At 31.3% G+C, this 15422-nt stretch overlaps 2 protein-coding genes across 3 annotated transcripts in view; one reads left to right on the forward strand and one right to left on the reverse strand.

Moving 5' to 3' along the window:
- Positions 1–15422, forward strand: part of LOC115878260 (cAMP-specific 3',5'-cyclic phosphodiesterase) — a 743109-nt gene that overhangs the window by 54305 nt on the left and 673382 nt on the right. The gene's annotated exons all lie outside the window — the stretch shown is intronic.
- On the reverse strand, positions 1169–15346 carry LOC115878261 (short-chain dehydrogenase/reductase family 16C member 6-like). Its single transcript, XM_030894696.1, has 7 exons — positions 15257–15346; positions 14362–14512; positions 13359–13513; positions 10719–10896; positions 6574–6734; positions 1459–1671; positions 1169–1387 (listed from the first exon to the last, which is right to left on the reverse strand). The coding sequence occupies exons 1-7, from the start codon at positions 15268–15270 to the stop codon at positions 1279–1281; spliced, it is 981 nt and encodes a 326-aa protein (XP_030750556.1). The 5' UTR covers positions 15271–15346; the 3' UTR covers positions 1169–1278.

A 15422-nucleotide genomic window follows, 5' to 3' on the forward strand; every position in this document is an offset into this window, starting at 1 on the left:
AAAGTAAATGCCAGTAAAAGCATATATTATTTTTAAATACTAATACAAAGTAATAAAAAGTAATACACATATATAATTTTGATTTCTAATTTTTTATTTATATTTTTCTTCTATTACACTGCATGCTTAGAAAATTAATAAATGTTTATATTTCATGATTTTAAAATTTGTTGTTAATATAACAAATTAGTTCTGTAATTATTATTATTTAATAAACCAACGTTGCCAAAAAATTTAGAGAGTATATTATTTTTAAATAGGATCTAATATAAATAATTTTGACTTCTATTTTGTTGTTTATATTTTGCTACTACTTAAAAAAATGTTTATATTAAATGATTTTAAATTTTGGTATTAATAGGTATAACAAATTATTACTGTTATTATTATTTATTAAACCAGTTTTGCTTAAAAACATTAAAAATAATTTTCCTACATCCAAAATAAAAAGTATTATTGCAGTGTAAAAACAGACAGAATATTAATAAAAAAAATGCAAAATATATAGTCATACCAAAACCACAGGTCATACTATCCCTAACTAACTACAATGCCAAAGAATAATATTCTTTGCTAATACCAACTAATACGAATATACGGCAACAGCGCCGTTCATAATGTATTTTTTGTGTAAATACTAGCACTTCAATAAAAAAATAATGTGTCCTTACCTTTATCTGACTCAAAATCAAAGATGCCGGCTTTTTTCATACCATTGCCACCGACCGCCGACCGCTGTCGGGTTTCTAGGAAAGAAACCTACGTCGCCGGGCGACAACTAAAATCCAATTTATATTTTATTATAATCGATCCTGACGAATAAATGAATTTTACAAATGAATGAATTTTTAAATGAATGGTTTGCTGCCAGATGTAATATATTTCCAAGGCAGATGACGCATCTATTCGATATTTTTATTCGAATAGTTTTCAACGAATGTTTTCTTACTAGCTATCGAATTATTCGAATGGTGCAACTATCGAATGTTTCGATAGTATTCGTCTCGATAGTTCTAATTAATGATATATTGATTTCCACTATTTGAAATGGATGTTGTGATGTTTCAAGAGAAAATATTTTAGGAAAATATAATGTTTCGGAAAATCTATTTTATATACCAGATATCAAAATATGGAGTGTTTGAGACATCGCGACGACTTGGTCATCCTAAGTTAAAAATAGATTTATTTTGTAAAAATTAAGTTGGTAATACAATTTAAATACTAATTACATTGAGAATGTGTTCTAATCTGTGGGTGAGTTGTCACTCATTGTTCCTAACTGTGCTTTTTAATGCTATTGCCATTAGTAACTATTTCCAAGTCTGATTTCAGCTCGGCTCTAAACGTATCTCTTGCATGGTTTGTTACTTCTCGTGGCCAGTATCTTAAAGTATCAGAAAATTGTTAGTAAATGATTTAGTTTATTCATTATAACTCATTTTCTAATATCCTTACTTCGTAAACAAGTCAATGAGACCTGTCATATAGGTGGGCACTATAATGTGCCTTATATTTCGAGTTTGCGCATTGAAGATCTCATTTACAACCTCTTCTGCTTTTGCCATCGGCATTATGAAATCGGCTGTGATTTCATAATTTTTGCACAATCCAGTGTCAACCATGAAGGGATAAATTGTTGTAAACTCTACTTGATTCTTTGGATATCTTCTACAAAAAATATAATAAAAAAATACAAAAATGTAGTAAAAAATACAAAAAATATAGTAAAAGTAGTATTTTTTTGTGGCTGTTTTTTTTACATTTTTGTAAACCTGTACAGGGTGGGTCAAATTCGACGCTTTTCAATGGAAACACCCTTTTCTATAAGAGATAGGCAAAAACTAATATCGGTGTCTGGAGCTCAATTTTTGTCAAAAACATGATGGTGAAAACCGCATATCGATATCTGTTACCGTTTCGGAGTTACGGGGTGTTTTTCAAAAATATGCATTTTTAACAAATCGCTGGAACTTTTTTGCTATGGAAAATTTTGTATTTTTATGAAAACATTTCCAAAGCACCTTTTTACGTAGAATTTTATGGTTTAAGTATAATTTTTTTTTTAATTAATAATTTAAAAATTATCAACAGAAAATTTGATTTTTTATATGGGACACCCTGTATATTTTTAATTTATTGAAAAGAATTTAAAATTACCTTTCCAAAAATATAACTCACTTGATATTTTGCTCCATTCCTCTTCGAGATATAGAGTATATACAAATTCGGCCGCTTTAAATAAGTATAGGCTTTGAACGGCACCGGCTGTAATGCAAAAAAAATCTAGTTGTGAGCATAACGAAAATAATATTTGCTATGAGAGATGCAGAATTTTATAACAATTTAAAATATATTTAACCAACATCAACACATTTAAACTATATCTAATAACAATAAAAATAACTAGCAAACCAAGACATGAGATTTTGCTACAGGTGTTCGACATATCAATCGTCTTCTGTTATGGACAGACGGGGCAGTTTTTGAACATTTCTCGCGGAATTCATAAACTCAGTGGGGGTGAAAGATACCCTCTCATAACTGCTAAGTATTTCTTATTCTTGTCTAGTTTATACGGAAGAATAAGGAACCTTTATTCTTCCGCAAATATATCCATAAGATTAGATCCATGGGCACTAAGTCAGGCGGCCTCGACGGCCAACGGCTGGGATCTTGGTTGGCTATTCAATTATTCTTGAAATTGGCTGCAAAAATTTGCTGATAATTTCAGCGTTCAGAGGCGGTGCGTCGTCTTGCTATAAAAATACGTTTTCGAGTTCCATTAAGGGCATATCATCAATAAGGGGTCCAAAGCCTACTAGTTAAAAGTGGTGAACTTTTAAAAATTCTGTATTTCGGAGGGGATTATAACAAAATATCAAGTGTGCTATATTTTTGGAAAATTAATTTTAAATTATTTTGGTTAATTAAAAATATAGAGAAGTGTCCCAAATAAAAATCAATTTTTCTGTTGATAACTCTTAAATTATTAATTTTAAAAAATTATGCTTAAACCATTAAATTCTACGTAAAAGGTGCGCTATGGAAATGTTTCATAGAAATACAAAATTTTCCATAGTAAAAAGTTACAGCGATTTGTTAAAATGCGCTATGAAAAACACCCCGTAACTCCGAAGCGGTAACAGATATTGATGTGCGGTTTTCACCATCATGTTTTTGATAAAAATTGAGCTTCAGACACCGATATTAGTTTCCGTCTATCTGCTATTTGAAATGGTGTTTCCATTTAAAAGCGTCCAATTTGACCCACCCTGTACACGCTCCCCCGGCTAGTAAAAGGGCATACGTCATATTTTTTTTGAATTTTCATAATACAATTATCCCCATAATAGGTCTCCAGAACGCTCCACTTAGCCATATTGAGCCCCCCTACTATAAGTAGGAGAAATAAATGCAAACGCTAAATTAATATAAAGACAGATAAGTAAAAAATATAATTTTTTATCACCTAAAAGAAAAGAAATATTTTTGGCAACAAAAACATTTCTTTTACTTGATTATTAATTTTTTTATATTTTTTCATTTTAATTAATTAGACGTTTTTTTTTTGTTAAGAATAAATAACGTTCAACAATGAAAACCCTTAGGATGTTTGCATCTCTGTTTAAGAAGACAACATTATTAAATTTACTTTAGAGTTAATTTGTTTTCTCCGAAAAATTTGTTTTATGAACAAGTTGTTTTCGAATTCAGTATTTTACGGAGTTTTTGTGGGATACTTTTCTTATTATCCACCAAAAAAAATAAGGAACTTTATACAGGCTGAGTCTTAAATTCAAGTGTTTACCATTTTAGTATGTTGTTATACTAGGTACTTATATTTTTAATACATTTTGATACAAATTCTGTTCTTTTACATTGTTTTCTTACTTCTGGTTTCTGCAGTGTAAATAATTATTATTATTGTGTTATTTGCGCTATTGCGTTCCATGATATAAAGAAATATAAGAATTTTATTTTTTAACCACTTAATCCATTTTATGGAAGAAAAATGCTACATTTAATACAAAACAAAAATGGAACAATTTTAAGGCTACTTCTCTCGAACTTACGATCGAGATACTTTTGGAAAATACAAAGTTTTGCTTTCCTAATTTTCGTTCTAAAAAGATATAATTGATATCATTGAATAAATATTTCTTAAAAAGAGCGAAAAGTTAGGCATCAAAACTTGTATTATTTCCTAAATTCGTTCATAAGAAGTAGTTTTATCTAGCACAAGATGTATATACGAAGCAAAATACATACGTATACGCGCGGTAGTCACAACTGCAATGTGTAAACATATTTTAAACGTAAAACACAAGCACTATGTATCCTAGGGCACACTGTGTATCCCTTACTTTGTGTATACGTAAATCCTATACTGTGGCTACATTGTGAGGCGGACGTTTAACCTTTGTGCATACGTGTTGAACTACAGTAATGTAAACGTAGCATATTTACATCAGAGGTGTGTCACCCTGTGTTTTACATCTAATAATGTAAACACATCGTAAAGTAATGTATTGATTTGATGGTAACTGTATGGGTTTAGTTTCAAAGTAAAAGGAATTTTTCAATTTTTTATCTCAAAAACTGCGACTTTATTGATTTTGATGTTATTAAATTTTGTTGCAAATATTATTCTAATCTTAAATTGAAAACCGCGTTTTGCTAGCTACTGTAATTTCGGAGTTACGATTTTTTTAAATTTTTAACCCCCTCCCATACCCCCTTACCAACCCCCCAGCCCCCCAAAAAACTAACGGCCAGATTGTAGCGTTTTTTTTAAAACATTATCACGGCAGCTTTTCGTTGGTAGAGCAGTCGTGGATAAGGTATTTCACTGGAAAGAAACTAATTAACAATAATAACTCAAATTATAAATATTGGGCGCCAGGCATGAAGAAAACACAGTTGTATATTGCAAACTAATGACTATATTTATTCATGATGTTCTTAGATGGTACATGACATTGTAGAGTTCTAATAAATATATAGTGGTTATATGTCAAAGAAAGTGGTGGTAAGAGTCGTACTAAATATCAATGAAAACAACTACGATAAAATACAAGACATGTAAAGTTTAAGAGAATATATGAAATGTAGCATTACTTTAATTAATTTGATATATTCCATATGATGCTAAATCGAAGATGTTGCAACCTGTAGATTCTAGAATCTATGTTTGGTTATTCATCTGTTAAAATAGTGCGATAATAATATCTATAAAAGTAATACCATTACAAGATGTAATGCAATGAAACCTAAGATCTAAATTATATTTAGTATTAATTATTATATTAAATATTAAATCGACATGAATGTTCTTAACAATCTAACCACTAAACATAGTCTGTACGATATTATTTAAGATGTACGTTATTGTTTAAGACTGTAAATGTTTTAAATGTTAAATGTAAAACTAGAACTTAAATCTACACTTAGCTGTTCTTTATGTAATCTTGCTTTAAACAGTAACAGCGTGAGGTGGTCTCGCATCTCTGTACTCAGCCATCCAACACAACCAAAGGGGCCAGAATGAGGACACCATGAATTGATACAGCCGTAACTAACTAGCTTATAGCTGGGAACGAAGCAGCATGGGACTCAAGCTACATCCACGCTGTGGCACTTATATGTAAGAAAAAATCATTCTTACTGGGGACACTCGTCCACAGGACATCCGTACATAAGATAATGTCGTACATAAGACACTACCCGTACCTTGGACCCTAAAATATGAAACTCTTGTTTAAAACCAAACAAGGTCTAATAAACAAAATAAACCTACCTGGAAATACTTCCGAGGGCTCAATAAATAATAAACAACCTGTCCTTTCTTCCATGTGACATTCTGGAGGACAAAAGAAAAGGGACGCCAACGTGCCAGCAAAATACAAATACGAGTTGGGACATCCGTAACTCTACCCTAAAAATATTCAATAATAATATCGAATCTATAAAAGGTAATAACTCATCTTTACCTGTAGCCTCGAAATAGCAGCCGATTCAGATTATACAGCAAGATTTAAATAATTACCATTTCTAAAAACTGGGACTAATGGCGTCTGACAGGCCAAACGGTCAAACCAAAAGTGCCGTTAAATCACAGAGAGTTGACAGAAGCGAGGTTGACAGCGCGCGCCTCCACAGAATAGTGAAACGATAGCAGGGTTGGTGACTAGGGAACGTAAAAATTACGCCAAGCGTACCAACAAAATGATCAGGCCTGAACGAGAGGGAATCCGGTGACGATAGGCCAGACATCATATATTAAATGTAAAAAAGACATGTAACGAACTAAAAACGTTACAAGATTCTCGGGTGCCACAGTATTTTTGTGCCAAATTTGGTTAAAATCGGTTTAGCGGTTTTTGAGTTGTTTAGCGGTTATTTTGACAAACGGACAGACAGACAGACACCATGAAAATATTTTGTATTTAGGTCATTTATGACCCAAATAACTCATTTTGAGTGAAATTAAAAAAACCTTTTTGTCGATCTTAATAGCCTACCATACCTATTGGTATGGTCGGCTAAAAATATTGTATGAGTTGTCGCTACCTAAATTCTTCATATAGTCCTTCCATAAGACCCTTTACTGCAAACTTAGAAGCATTGTAGGGTACTAAGTTAGTACAACCAATACATCCGGCTATAGAAGACAGTGCTACAACGTGCCCGTGGTTATTTCTTTTCATTGTTGGTAAAAAGGCTTGTAGGGTCTAAAAATAAAGTGCTGTTAAAGTCCAATATCTAAGTCTAACAGCACAGATAACAACATGTTATCTGTGCTAACAGGATTAAGATTTCTAGAGTAACCAGCTGATGAACTGATGTAATACCATAGTTTAAGGAAAAGAGTAGTTGCACTCTCGCAAATATTTTCTGCCAGTTTTTGCAAGCTGTCGAATATCGGCAGCTTGCAAAGCGTTTCAGTTGAATTCCGTTCGTCGAGCTGCGAGGTTCGAGCGTTGCGTTCCAGCACAGAGACGGATTGACAAAAAATGAGTGCCTTACTGTGTGCTGCTATTAATTGTAGTAATAATTGAAAAAATTGCTCTTTGAGTTTTTTTAGATTTCCATCGGATGTAAATCGGCAAGCTGATAGTAATTATCAATAAACATTTAATTATATTTGTTTATTTTAGAAGCCGAGATATTATGTAATTAATTAAATGTTATTATTTTTTTTAGCATGTGGGCAAATCTTAGAAATAGTTTTTTAGATATACAGGTTGTCTCAAATATGCACATGAAAATATTCTTTGGTCAGGGGATTTACCATAAAATTTTCATTCCAATAATAATCATAATAAAATTGTAGAAAATCTCTGAAATAGATAATAATATAAAAATATTTCACTATATATATTTTTCGTCATACTATATTGTTATATTATTATAACATAAGCAAAATCAGAATGGAAAAGATGCATATAACGTCCGCCGGACGTTATCATAACGGCCGGCGGCCGTTAAGTTTCTAAGGTAATCGTAACGTCTGTCACCTGCAACAATGACTATTTATTGTCAGTTGGACTTTTCAAAAATTGGGAAAATAGACCATAGCGAGATGTCGCGAGAAATTCCGTTGGAAATACAGGAGGAAGCGGCTGCGGCTACTCAAAATTATACTTCCGACTATAACCAGAGAGAGATATCAGCAGGAATATGACAATTTTTTGAAGTGGCGGCAGGATAGAAGTATAAACAGCGTAAATGAAGCGGTATTGCTGGCTTATGCTAAAAGAATGTCTGAAATGTATTCTCCTACATCACTGTGACAAAGATATCCATGCCAGAAGCTTGCGTTGAGAGAGTATGTAAGCATCGACATATCAAGGTAAAAAGCCATTATATTCTTCGATATTTAATCATACTCATCCCTAAATTATATTTGTTCATAGATTTGGTAAACTGTTCATGTTCTGAGGCGGCGCAAAACGAGGTTATTCACCAAAAAAGCCAAAGTTCTGTCGAATGACATAAATAATTTCTACTGGATGCCGATGATTACACCTGGTTACTCGAAAAAATTGTATTGGTGCTTGGTATTCTTGGGCTTGTAGGCGCAGCGAGCTTTAGTCACTCACAGTTGATGATTTCGAAGATTCGGAAAAAATATTCTTGTCTCATTAAGAAATACTAAATAAAGAAAGATGGAAATTTCTTATTCCAAAAACAGGCCTTCCGTTTGATGCCTATGGTTTATACAAAAATACATCAACCTGCGTCCTCGTAACTTTGACAATCCAAAATTTTCATTGGTTACAAAAGAAGGCAAGTGTACAAGCAAATCGTCGGTATACATACCATCGGGAGCGTACCGCGAAAATTGCAAATTTTTTGAACTTGGAGAATCCCAGAACGTTATACAGAACTGGCATTCATTTCGTAGATCATCTTAACCATGCTCGCCGAAAATGGTGTTACTATCGCTAAAGGAGCTAGGAGGATGGGAGTCTTCAACAGTGGCAGAAACTTACATAGAAAAATCAGTTTCAAAAAGAATGAAAATAACAAAATCAACTTTTTTCATGATAGCTCAAAAATAATGTGTCTTTAGTGGATACAAATATTTGCCATTCTTCAGTAGCATCATCTTCTTCTATAAAATCTGTAAATCCCTGGGAAGGATTACAGATTTCTAAGAATTTCTTTAAAGTGCACTTTTAATTTCCATTCATTATCATGAAAAATGAATTTTAGTATAAGACATTATGTATTTTTTATCCTTACTTGTGTTATTGTTCAATAAAATTTGTTATTAAATAGTAGTGTTGTATCTAAAAAATCACTGCAGTATGACGAAAAATCTAGGAACGCAACACGGCCGATAACAAATAACGGCCTTGGCTGCTTATGATCCTCGGCTATCGCCTCGGATCACAAACTTCAACCCGGCCGTTATTTGTTATAAAGCATAGCCGTTAATAACTATTCCGCATTTCTTCCCATCAGAAGATTTTCAGATACAGAAGAATTGTTATCTACACGAAATGTCTTCTTCATTCTGTTTTCAAGCAAGTTTTTACTCGATAATCAATTTATTTTATTTTATTTTATTGGGAACTCATATTTTTCTAAATACATATCTGTGAAACTACGGCTAGTGCCACGACTATACTTTGCCTAGCTAATAGACCATAACTATATATCTACGTCAGTGGTCACGGTAGGCGAGAACAAGGTCATATAAACTGGCAGAAAAAGAACAAAGGATTTGACAAGGAGTAAATCTACTAGTTTCCTTATACTATGGTAATACAATTGATGCAATTAATTATGTTTACTTTTTTAATTTTTTATAAATTACTACAATTTGGTTGAATAAAAGACACTGACTCGTTTGACAGGTGAGTGAGTTATTTAAATTTTTGTTCAACAATAAATCTAGATATCAGAAAAATATAATAAACTGAAAATAATTATATTGCAGTTTTAAACTTTACTGATTAATTTGTGTTTCTCTCTGTCATTTTTCACGTGGTTTTTATTCTTTTCACGGTATATTTCTACGTTAATGGTCAAATGAGATTTTTAACTCGCAATTTTAACAGCTTCATCCAAAATCAATATCCTTTTTAATATTAGGTCACTGGATGGTATATTTATTGCCAATAAACTCCCATGATGGTAAGCTGTGTATACTGTGTAATGCTATTATTTGGCAAGCGTTTTATAAATTTAATTACATACTGCGGTTTAGTGGGTATTATCATTTTTGTGTTATAATATTTTGCAATATTATTGCAAAGTATAGTTTAAATTTTCTTGTTCCATATTCAACGTCATTTAATTTAGATATGCAAAATTTGTGAAATCATTTTTTCTATAGAATAAAACATAAAAGTCAACAAGATTTTCTATACATATAGTAATAATAAGTGATATATTGGTAGGTCTACTATAGTTAATAGACAAAATTATTGAGGGTGGTCCGAATTATATTCCGGAAACTTTGGCAGCATGTTCTGCAGATAAAAACAAGTAAAAAAGTTTCGTATAAATGTTCGAAAATTCTTAGTTTCGAAGTTACAGGGTGTAGAACTTCCATTTTTATTTCGATTTTTTCCAAATAATTTCTGAAGTAACGTCAATATTTAGATGAAAATTGGCGTCTTTGGCGGAATTTTTTGACTTGATAAATTTGATCTTGATGTCAATATGACATCAAGATCAAATTTCTCAAGAGAGATGTGATGATCTCAAGAGAGATGTGATTTTTATGAATTCATTTCAAATTTATGATATCAGTCTAATAACTATTTAGTCAACATGTTTAATGTATGTCAATGACGACAGATATTGATAATTTCGATTCCAAATATCTCAGTTATTACTCTTCAAACCATTTAAAAATATGTAGGTGACGCCCTCTACAAGTAGGAGTCATATTGACATCAAAATCAAATTTCTCATGTCAAAAAACTCCCAGGCACCAATTTTCATCCAAATGTTGACGTTATTTCAGAAATTATTTGGAAAAATCTAAATAAAAAAAAACTTCAACACCCTGTATATCCAAAACTAAGCATTTTAGGACATACATTTCTACCAACTTTTTTACTTATTTTTATCTGCAGAATATATTGGCGAAGTTTTTTGGTTATTCAAATAATAGAAAATTGAAAGAAAACTAAATTACTCTAAGACAAACAAATAAGTGTATATTTGTTGGATACTATTTTTATTTCTTCGCTTACCCAAAAGTTTCCCATGACGTTTATATTTATTATTCTTCGAATTTCGTCTTCAGTGTGCTCCAGAAACGAATGAGACGGCATGATTCCGGCATTGTTTATCAAAATTGTTACATTTCCCACTTCATTCTCGACTCTTTTAGCCACTTCAAATACATTTGCTCGATCTGATACATCACACCTGGAGTAAAATTGATCTGTTATTATTACGTTATATTGTATATTACAGTATTTAAACAGACAAAGATTTTTATAGGAAGAGGTTTTTTTTAGGCCACAAATTGGAAAAAAATATGTATTAAACAATAATTTTGAAAAAAGAACAAAATATCGATCATATATTATATTGCACAATGTTTTTTTTTCGTTATTAATCAATATTTGAGCTACACTATCGGACAAAAAGTAGAGAGCAAAGCAAAGTTTATTTTATTTATGTTTGAATAAAAAAAATATTAGGTTGAAATTTTCGGCTATGTTTACTAAAACACTTTTTTGGTGTCCTTTTAGTCAGTTTCAAAATGGTAAATAAGAATGATTATAAAAATTAATGAGAATGGAGGCGACAAAACTAGAGCAACAAATTGTATTCAACAGATTTTATTTTGTCTTATTTCAACAAAAAATATTTAACACATTTAAGAACAATAATAATTGAAAGTAATACATTAGTAATTGATAGAATATCCATTATTATTAATAACTTGCTGACAACGGCGTGGCATTGAAGCAATCAACTTCTGAATGACATTTTCGGGAAGATTTGCCCAAACTTCATTAATTTTATCTATCAAGGATTGTTTATTTGGAAACATTTTGGTACGAATACGACGTTCTACTTCTTCCCAGAGATTTTCAATGGGGTTAAGGTCCGGGGATTGTGCTGGCCATTGCAAAACTCGAACGTCATTTTCCCTAAACCACTGTTGAACAACTTGTGAAGAGTGTTTTGAATCGTTGTCCTGCTGGAAAATAAAACGCAGTGACATTTCCCATTCTGCATAAGGAAGCATAACATTCTGCATAATATCCCTATAAACAAATCGGTCCATCGTGTCATTAATAAAGTGTATAGGGCCTGTCCCATTCCATAAGAAACAACCCCATAAAAATACACTGCCTTTGCCGTGTTTAATTGTAGGTGTTACGTATTTACGGTTAAACCTTGTATTGATTGGTCGCCTCACACGCCTCATTCGATCAGAATTGAATATTTTGTAGTGCGTTTCATCACTGAACAAAACGTTTTTCCAGTCATTGACGGTCCAGTTTAAATGCCGACGTGCGAATGCCAACCTTGCTGCTCTGTTTCTTTCCGAAACTAACGGCTTTTTAGCTGGACGTCTACTAAATAAATTTGCATCTACTAATCTTCTTTGTACTGTTCGTATACCAACCGTAATTTCTGGAATTTCGGCAATAATTCTAGATGCGGACTTCCAAGGATCATTTTGAGCAATTCTTTTGATGCGTCTGTCGGTCATTACTGTTGTTTTCTTTCTCTGCTTTGGCCTTCCCGATTTTGGCAACTTTTCTAAGTATCCCCTGTCATTATACGATGAAATTATTTTAGATACACTGTACCGGGTAACACAAACTGTCTTGAAATATCGGCTTGTTTGTTACCTTCCATGAATGCATTCACAACTCTTTGCTGCAAGTCTTTTGAAATTGGAATTCCTCTTGGCAGGACTAATCCAGCATAGAAATATTTAAAAAACATAAAATAAACCTCGCACAATTATTTTGGCCTTTACTTTTGTTAGAACCCTTCTTTGGAATGAATTATGTTGCTCTACTTTTGACGCGTTATTATTAAGTATTTAAAACTAAATGTCAAAATAAATTCATTTGTTTTATTAGTAAAAATTCTTGCTGTAATGGATACTCATAGCCTACTTCGTAGTTTTTAAATTTATTGTATTTGTATACATTATCATGCATGTATGATTAAAAAATCGCGATTTGCAAATATTTCTCGAAGTGTTGCTCTACTTTTGTCCGATAGTGTATATAGAATTGCTAAAATAAACTATAAAAGCTGTTTGAAAACAAACTTTGGCCATAATTTGCAAATTTTACTTGCTTTTGCGATTTATGATTTCAGGGTCAAGTGCACAATTGGCCAACGACCAAACAAGTCAATAAACCCAAAAACAAAACACATTTTAAGTGATAATGAATTATATTGATTATTATACTCGTAAATACACTGTCGGCAACAGAAAATCTTGGGTCGGTATTTACATATATGGAGTGACTCGCTATGGCGATCTGGTAAGTCGGAGAGAGAAAAATGAAAAAATGCTCTTCTCTCATTATTCAGTACGTTTTTTTTTACTGAACACATTAACTCTATTCTTCGTACATCCGAAAATCAGTACCCTAAGACAGACGTTGCCGAACCTGTATACAAGCTACAAGACTCAAAGACCGAAGAAGAAATAGAATAAACTTGAACAAAGGTAAGATTGTTCTTTGGAAATATTCTGAATTTATTTGCAATAGAATTAGGACTCTACCACTTGTATTGAACGAATTTGAATTGATTTTACTTCATAATTGTCATTCATATGAGTAACAGATATAAAGAAATTATCTTTTTCTAAATAGAAATATATAATTCTTCTGATTGGTACATACTTGTATCCGTATACACGAGTATAACCCATTTTCTTAATTTCCTGGATTGTTTGGTTGTTAAGATGTTCATTGATATCCCAACCAACCACAGTTGCACCCGCTTTGGCATATTTTAGAGCCAGTAAACGTCCCATGCCATGACCCGTACCAGTAATCTAAAAATATATATATCCAGTTTGGTAAAATCCTTATAAGTTACATTTTTATTATAGAAATTAGGTGTAAATGGCAGATGTACATATGGTTAGCCAATACTTCTTGTGACTTGAAATCGTAAAGTTTCTAATATTTTGTATACCAATACAACTAATATCAATACTTCCATGTATTTTTATAACTCTAGATTCATTTCATAGCCATCTCTGACGCCGTTTTTTTTCGACCATACGGTATTATTATAGTTCCGTTATACTATTGGTTCAAATCTAAATTGTATTTTTTTATTATTAAACTAGCTGACCCGGCAAACGTTTTGCCATATAAATATTTTTTATGGAACAACAATCATTTTTATTCACGGGTTGAAAATTATTGAATTACTAATATCGCTATTAAAAATAGAGGTTGATGGAAGAAGGGTGAAAATTTAGGGTTGTATGTATTTTTAATGCCACATCATAAAAAAATAAAAAAATTGTCCAAAAGATAAAAAAAATATTGGGGTGGACCACCCTTATCACTTATGGGTAAATAAAATAGATAACAACCTATTCTTAGACCTACTGATTCAGTTGTTGATTTTTTTAAAGAAAAATAAATAGTTTCTAGGTATCTAAGTTACCTTACTTGGGATTCTCAATCGAAAGGTAAATAGTAAGTGATTGTGTTGGCCATACTTCCCTACCAGTATATCTGGGTCTACGTAGTACAGCCACCATACTACTCTCAAACTATTTAAATATAATATATGATTGTTAACAAACATTTCTTAAATAGGCTTATCACTAACACACTAAGCTTATAAAATTCTATAATATAAAAAAATCAAGGTACTTATACTTACCAAAACAATTTCCCCATTAACGTTCTTTGGTTCATCTGGTACAAGCGCTTTGTAAATAGCTTTGCCATAGTGATATGGAGCCAACAAAAATAAGTAATAAACTGCATAAACAAATATTACCAGACATTGGCGAATTTTTTCAGTCGTCTCTCTGTAAAGAAATATAATTGGATCACAATCTTAGCTCATGAATGAAATTCAAATAAGAATTTATTATATTTGGTTTTCAACATAAATATGTATTTTAATTATTCAAACAAATAGCGTTTAATGTCATAATAATTTTATTTGAATTAATAAGGATTTATAAAACTAAACTTAGATTTATTCTTTTCAGAAGTCAAGAAAATTATTTACATTATTTAATGTCAATTTTCTTTTTCAAAATAGAATAAACAATTTATTAAATACTTTTGAAAATTATTATTAGCTAATAACAGATCCTAATATACAGGGTGAGTCTTAAATAAGTGCAGATATTTTCAGGGCTATTAGATCTGGATAAAAGAAACATATTTTCTCATTACAGTTTTTCAAATAAGTCCAAAATAAACGAGTTTTTTAACTTTGAAAATAAAAAAATTAGTTTTCTTAAATTTTCAGAACCAGTGGATCTTTTCTGTTTTTTTTTTCACGGCAGTTTGATCTACTACCTATGTTGCAATATTATCAATAAATGATGTTTTTTAACTAAAAACTAACAAATATTCCAAAATTAAAAAAAAACTCCAAATTTTGATTTTTTTTCGTGAAAAAAAAACCCATAGACTGTTTCTATGGTCAAAGTATACTACCCTGAAAAAATATTTGTACTTATTTAATATTCACCCTGTATAATAGTATTTTTTTTTTCTTATTAGTTTATAATAAATCTGAATATGCGGAAAACTCTCACAAATTTGATGCCATGCTGTTTCTCACTGTGGATACACAACACTCACTGATATAAAAACATTAAAATCGTTAGTATTTTGTTCATAATTTTAATAAATAAACGATAAACAAGAATGGGAAGATAAAAATATGTACTAAATTTGATGGACCCAGGAGGTTATCGCTTA

This window comes from Sitophilus oryzae, unplaced genomic scaffold, assembly GCF_002938485.1.
Source record: "Sitophilus oryzae breed Bouriz unplaced genomic scaffold, Soryzae_2.0 scaffold_1507_pilon_pilon, whole genome shotgun sequence".
Taxonomy (NCBI): Eukaryota; Metazoa; Arthropoda; class Insecta; order Coleoptera; family Curculionidae; genus Sitophilus; species Sitophilus oryzae.

Coding starts and splice junctions, on each gene's coding strand:
- LOC115878261 (XM_030894696.1), bottom strand. Junction 6,735..10,718: donor ACGTCATGGGAAACTTTTGG/GTAAGCGAAGAA, acceptor CTTTATTTTTAG/ACCCTACAAGCCTTTTTACC. Junction 1,672..6,573: donor GGACTATATGAAGAATTTAG/GTAGCGACAACT, acceptor TATTTTTTGTAG/AAGATATCCAAAGAATCAAG.